Source organism: Haemaphysalis longicornis, unplaced genomic scaffold (genome assembly GCF_048455015.1).
Source record: "Haemaphysalis longicornis isolate Haplotype H1 unplaced genomic scaffold, Haemaphysalis longicornis Haplotype H1 scaffold_3, whole genome shotgun sequence".
Classification (NCBI taxonomy): Eukaryota; Metazoa; Arthropoda; class Arachnida; order Ixodida; family Ixodidae; genus Haemaphysalis; species Haemaphysalis longicornis.
In genome coordinates, this window is record NW_027526335.1 from 169,547,892 (window position 1) to 169,554,975 (window position 7,084).

Consider the following 7,084-nt stretch of genomic DNA (forward strand, 5'->3'; position numbering starts at 1 on the left):
ACACAAAATTTCACCCTCGAAATGGCACCGCATCCCCTAAATTACAGTCCCCCGCATCCCCTAAATTACGCACGAAGCTTATTGAAAACTAGAGCGAGAGAGAGAGAGAGAGTAACGATTAATTTTAGAACCACAACTTGAACGGGGTGAGTTGAGTATTTTTCTGCAGGTTAATATGAAAAATACGTATCGGAGACATTCAAAAGTCTAGCCCCGAAGTTGTCGGCTAGAATGTTTATTGAACAAACAATGTATTTTTTTTGCTGGATGGAACAATTTTTCCCTAGGGCGAACAAAAATACGTCTTCGCGATAGTTGCGGCCATCAACAAATAACAGTAGCATATTGTTTAGGAGGGATAGCCCACGCTAGACTATGTACATTTCCGCTAGGCACAACACGCTAGACTACGCACATTTCCAGGATGTAATGGAACAACGTGAACTGTGTATGACAGCCCAAAACTGTCCGCGCATCGCAAGGTCGTCTGCATCTACGTTCCCAATAGGTCTTGAGTGCAGAGCTCGAAAGCTCGCATGCGCGCGCCCTCTTTGCATTTGAACGCTTCGGCGAAAGACGGGAGATCCTCGACGGGCACGTTGCAGCGCCTTAAGCCATGTTTTTTGCCGCACTCGAGGTGGCACCAGGCGACGAACAAGAGCTGCGTCCCAGACAGCTCGGGCAGATCCTTCAAAACTATCGCGCCGGACTCGGACTCGACGGCCAACTTTTGCTGAGCCAGGACGACGGTCGCAAGCGCCAGGGTGCGTTTCAGCAGGTCGAGCTGTCCTTCCGGGCTGTCGGACACAGAACTGACCCAATGACGTATGCAAGAGATGCTGCTGTCCCACGTTTTGCGTTCTCCGTCCGTCCAATTATACTTCGCGGCGTAGATGGCATCTGTCATCGCGTACGCCATTATTGAGCCCAAACCAGCCAACTTTAGCACTGGGGGCATGCGAGGGTCAAAATACGGGAGGACGGCTACGTCTGGGCGCAGGATGAAGTCCTGGTGTGGGTTGAGGGGTATGTAGAACCGCAAATGATTTATAACATCGCCAGGTGCATCCATCGTGACGTCTCCGTGAACGGAGCTTTCGAGGCCAGTTTTCAGCCTTCTCCAGTTGTCGAGGGGGTCCGTAGTCATAGCTTCGTAGTGATAGTAACGTTCCTCGAGAGTGGCGTCGTCCAAGAAATCTAGAACGTGTCCCGAGTCAGTGGAGTAAGAAGGCAGCAAGTTCGCCATCTTGCTGAAGTTCCCGGTTCGGGCGAACAACTTGCCGTAGGCGCCACGAACTTGGCGGAGCAGGCTGACAATATCGTCGGTGACCTCAGTGGAGAACGTGTTCCTGACGTACGGCGCGAGAAACGCGTAGCCAGCGGACGTCTCCAAGATGGCGAAGCATTTCCGGCGCTGATGTTGGAGTGCGCTGTTGTAATCGGGGTGCCGTCTGGTGATCCATGGGGCGTACACGGCACCCGCCAGGACCTCCACCATGTACCACCTGTAGTACGGTCGCGCCATGTCATGGCCGACCAAATTTGGTAGCCCCGCGAAGCTGGAAAACAGGTCCGGTGAAAGCACGCGGAACGTCAGCGGCATAGGGTTGCCAAAGTAGGTGTTCAGCAAAGTGGCCCAATCGTCTCGGCTCATAATCGTGACTTTCTCGTACATATCGGACTCGTCCCAGCTTTGTGGTTTCATTTTCTTCTCGCCGGTAGGAAGTTTCCTTAACCAGTCATTAGTCACCTTGTCGTCGGCCCTTTGCCACACGGCGTACGGGATCTTTTCCTCTATGTCTGACTGAAACGTGCCTTTCATCTCGTCGAAGTCGTAATATGACCGAATCCCCCAGTCCGACTGCTGCCTCCTGTCGAGGTACTCCTCCACTGACTGACTCGGACCTAGGTGGATGGCGAGTCCTGGCCCCGTTTTTTGTACGAATCTAATCTTGAACGGAGAGGCGATCCGCCACTTCACTTCCAGGAAGAAGGAGGCATTCAGGATCTTCAACGACGTGTTCCAGGTGCCCAAAGAGAAGAAGCCAGCCTCGTGGAGGACCAGCTTGACCGTAGTCATGCTCGTGCGGTTTCCTCGCACGATATCCTCGCACGTCTGGTACGCCATGGCAGCCATCTCTGTGGCCGTCTGTTGCGATGACGGAGGCAGCTGTGCTCGGCTCACCGCTCCGACGTCATCCACGAACTTCTGGAAGAGCTCGTGCTCTTCGTATGCCTATAAAAGTAAAAAGGGACAAGAAAAGAGTTTTAAGCCAGTTCCTTCGCCCCCAACTGTGCCAGGTGCAACGAGAATTTGTGTTTGAAAAAGGACCACCATCTCGAGTTTCGACGAGGTCGCCCGGTGAGACCAGCGCGAATCCCCGGCAGCGCCGCCCATTACAGCTTTTGATAGGCTGCGCCGAGGGTAACTTCCGCGCGAAAATCAAGTTCAGAATTCTGAAACGCCGGCATGATTTCGCCAGGGAAACCGTAGAGGAGAAGTTTAATTCAGCGGTGAGAAACTTGTGAATGTAACCAATGCGAAGCATATTTTGTGAAATGGCGAAAGGTTTTTCGAGTAGAACTAACTTTCAGCGGCTTTGCTGCCCATTTCAGGAAACAGAAGGAGCGCAAGCACGAAAAGCTACAGCAAGTCTGGAAGTTGTTCACTAACGCGCAAACCTTCTTACACCACTTCTCCCTAAAATCAGCCTTCGTTGTCTTAGCGATATTTCAGTAAAACGTCGATCCGGGAAGGCAGCGAGTCTGATCCTAATGCCACATCATTTCTATTTTTTTTGTTCACTGGTTTCTTAAACACTGTACTATCGAGATACATTATTATGCAAACAACGGAGCCCGTGGCTTTTTTTTTGGTACATGTGGCGCATCTTGTTGACAGGCCACGTATGGGCAGTCCGAAAATATTACCAGTTTTCATGTCCAACATTGGTAAGTGAACACCATCGTTCGGCGATTGCGCATTTTGGTTTTTATTCCCGCCGCTTTCTGCGCCCGCTCATGCGAGCGTTCTCTGACTGCCTCTGCGCTGAGTGGAAACGGCGGACGCCGCAATATTTGTTGTTTTTATTTCGTGCTGCGAGCCCTACAAAAGTCTTCTCTACCCTCAACAACCGTCGTTCCCTTCCACTGAGCAATGACAGTCAGAGCTGACCTCTCCGCACCCGGAGCGCCAGGTCGCCCTGGTGCGGCGCGCCCTTGACGCAGTCCGTACAAGACGCCTCCTGGACTTATAGGAGGCTAGCCACACCCTTCCATCCGTTCCCAATGCACCGTTTACCACCCACTACACACACTGGTGGGGATAGTCCTTAAAAAAGGTTCATGGGGTCTTGTCGTTACCATTAAAACTTGCATCCCGTTGCATCTCAAAAACTACAGTTTGATGCGTTTATTAAGACTTGAAAACGCACCGTAGGCTGATTTTTTAACGGTTGTAACTTGAGTACTTTTCGTAATACTCAGGCGCCTGGTTCGAAAAAATAGGACTTTAATCTAAACTTGATAATTTAATACAAGAAATTTGTATTCTGAGCAACAAAAATTTTTCGACGAATTTGCTTCAAACGTAAATTGAGCATAAAATTTTCCTATTGTCTCAAGGGAATATATTCGCCGACAGAAGATGGTGAATTTGGCTCACGTGCAGGAACAGGTACCGGCGGGAGTCTGCCTGCCTTGCCGCTTTAGTAGGCGTTTTCAGTGGCAATAATTTTTTCCAGATAAAATATTGGTGAATCCGGCCATTGCGACGATCAGCGAATGATATAAAGAATTTAGGAAAATTGCAGAGCTCGACCAGCCACCCTTGTTCGAACTTATTGAAAACCCCCCACCCACGTCCTCAGGCTCAGGAGCCCAACGCCGTAGCCACTGAGCCACCGCAGCAAGTTTGGATATATAGTGTGTTGCGACGGTAATTGGAACACTTTAAACAATTTTCCTGAGCGAACCGCCACTTTGTTCGCGCTCAATCTTCACACGAAGGTCGCATTTTGTGGTCTATTTTGTTTGACACCGGGAATAACGACGGTACTTACCTGTTTATCCTGAAAATAAATAAAAGCGATTTTCGCCTATGGGAAAATGGCGGCGGTTTGAACGTGCGAGCCTAACAACCTGGTGTTCTGATAGTCTGTTACCACATTTTTAGGTGCATTTTATGATCGCATGCTGCACCATTTGGCTCTGTTCGTGAATCCCAAACATGCGTTTCACTCTGCAGGTGGTTCCGTCGTTCCAACATCAACTTGCGCTGACTCGCACGTACAAATCAGCCGCCATTTTCCCAAATGCAAAAATCGTTTTTGTTTATTTTCAGAATACACATGTAAGTACCATCGTTGCTCCCGGTATCAAACAAAATAGACCACAAATTGCGACCTTCGTGGCAAGTTTGAGCGCGAACAGAGCGGCGGTTCCTCAGAAAAAATTTTAAATTGTTCCAATTATCGTCGCAACACCCTGTACAGTCTAGTTTACTTATAACACTATCCAGGTGCCAAGTAAATCCCACCGTTATAACCGATAATTGTTATAAGCGGGTTGCGAAATGAAAAGACGGAACAGAGCTCAAAACCTTTTATTCGCATTCCAGCACGGTCGTGCTACTACTAATTTGCGGAAAAGAAGCCACGGTCGGTCACCTTTGTTGGCCGCGTGTGCAGCTAGCGCAAATCTTTTCTAAGAGCATCTATAGGCGCTTCGCCTAGCTGAGGTAAATTTTCTTTGCGGAAACAAAGTCCCCGAGGGACTGTGTCACGCATTGGGCCTCCAACAAAGACACTAACCTGAGTAGGCTGCGCAACCGCGTCGTTACAATCATCACTGTTGCACGTTTGGTCCACAATATAACCGAATTCAATCGTTATATCCGATGTAGTGACACTGGCGCATTGTTATAAGCGGTTCATTTTACCATAGAAATAATACAAAAGTTGACAGTGCCATAGCTGTTCATCGTTATATCCTATATATTTTAATAAACGGCATCGTTATAAGTGGACTCGACTGCATGCTATCGCTATCGTACCAAGCGGGTTCGGCAGCAGTACACCGGGTACAATGCTGACCAACCCATTTTGCTTCATGGCGCCGATTTTTTGCTCCCATACGTCAAGCACTTCGAGTGGATCACCGACCAGCCATGTCGTCAATGCAAGCTGCGCGTTATCAACTCAAGGCGACTGTTGGTGGGCGAACTACGGTACCAATATGGCAGTCCGGGAACATCGGACGCCGGTTCGGCGACGTCACACCACGTGACATTCTCGGTTTACGGCCGCTTGATGGGAACTAGTTCCTATCGAGCGGCCGTGCTCGGATGCTACAAAAGGTTACGATTCGTCTGCGGCAAACAGTGAGTTCGGCAGCAGTACACCGGGCACAATGCTGACCAACTCATTTTGCTTCATGGTGCAGGTTAGTAATTACTTGCCTGTGAAATGTTCCAGAAGCGATAAGCGATTTTTAGTGCTGCTGCCTTGCCCACTGAAGCTTACGAATGTCTTTACCGATACTCTTCCCTTTCCACTAAGCTTGCTGACATGTCGTGACATAGAACCAAACCCAGGGCCAACTGAAAAAAAAATGCTAACTAAAAACCAAAATTAATTGACCGCATCCGTTAAAACTATCCAAGCGACGCAGGGTGAGATAGACCATAACGAAAAGGCTTGAAGGTTTGGAACTACAGATGACAGTCATGAATCAGCTAAAGACGCAAGTCGATATTTTGAAATCCGTCGTTGAACGTCCCGATAAGAATACGTCCTATATACTGAACAAGGTCGATGACTTAGAAAACAGAAGTAGGAGGAACAAGATTGTTGTCTACGGCCTCGACGAACAAAGCGACGAAACAATGATAACCTATCGATAAAATACAAAAAGAGATATTTCAAGAAAAACTGGGGCTTGAAATTCCTAGCATGGAGCGGTGTCATAGATTAGGCAAGCCCAGAGACGTCAGCCGCCCTGTTATAAATTTGCAGGACTACCGTGAGGAGGACACCAACTTTGGTGCCTGCAAAAAATTGAAGGGTTTGTCGGTAGCGCATGGCTTTTCAATGAATGTACGAGAGATAAGAAAAAAAACTTTGGCGAAGCTCGGCTGACGAAAGAGACGCTGGCGCAAAAGTCAAACAGATTTTCGATGCGCTTAGTGTCGACGGAACAAAATGTGCGTGGGATGACGTGAAGAACAGACGCTATAAGGTGAACAAATCCGGGAGACGACTTCAGAAATATTGTAGGCGGGCTTTCGTAATCTTGAACATTGAGTGCCGTGGCATCGTAGATAAGGCTGCTCTGCTGGAGGCTTAATTTATCGAACACGACCCAGACATAGCTGTACTTACGAAATACTGCTTAAGTAGTGACATTTGAGACAGTGAATTTCTGCAAAGAATTATCATCTGCTTCGCAAAGACCGTGACAGAAGAGGGGGCGGAGCAGGGATCGTTTTTAAGGATTCACTTCAAGTTCTAAAAATGCCACATCTTTCCGTGGGAGAAAGTTTCTTTTGAAAATTATTTGTTGAAAATGTTAGATACGTCCTGGGAGCTGTCTACCATCAGCCCAGCTCAGCTGCCACTTTTTTGGAACGATTGGAAGAACATTTGCATAGCTGTGTTAAAGGGGAAGAGAAAACGATTATAGCTGGTGATTTGAACTTACCTATATTGATCGGAGCAATTTTTGTTCTGAATCAACGTTACTAATTAACAACAAAATGCTTGATATTGCCTTCACGTTCGATTTACCCCAAGTCGTAGACGCTTACACTAGGATACTGAATGACACTCGGGCAACTCTTGATTTATTTTCTGTAAGCGGAACTATCAAAACCAAAGTGTCATGTAAGGTTACGGTTGGCATCTCTGATCACCTGGCTGTAATATTAACTTTATTGAATGTTCCTCCTACCAGTTCAGACACGGTACAGTTTTACCCAAATTTTTCAAGGGCCAATGGAGCAGCCATTTTTAATACCTTGGACCTTCACTACGGTACATTTCACAACAGCACGTGTAATATAAAACATTTGTGGTTCATGTTTAAA

General features: G+C 47.8%; 1 protein-coding gene across 1 annotated transcript; it reads right to left on the bottom strand.

Moving 5' to 3' along the window:
* Positions 1 to 334: 334 nt before the first annotated feature.
* Positions 335 to 4,305, bottom strand: LOC144175526 (uncharacterized). Its single transcript, XM_077704601.1, has 2 exons — positions 4,282 to 4,305; positions 335 to 2,236 (listed from the first exon to the last, which is right to left on the bottom strand). Exons 1-2 carry the CDS (start codon positions 4,303 to 4,305, stop codon positions 494 to 496), a joined length of 1,767 nt encoding a protein of 588 aa, XP_077560727.1. The 3' UTR covers positions 335 to 493.
* Between the last annotated feature and the right edge of the window lie 2,779 nt (positions 4,306 to 7,084).

Coding starts and splice junctions, on each gene's coding strand:
- LOC144175526 (XM_077704601.1), bottom strand. CDS start 4,305: ATGGCGGCTGATTTGTACGTGCGA. Junction 2,237..4,281: donor CGGCTGATTTGTACGTGCGA/GTCAGCGCAAGT, acceptor TTACTTTTATAG/GCATACGAAGAGCACGAGCT.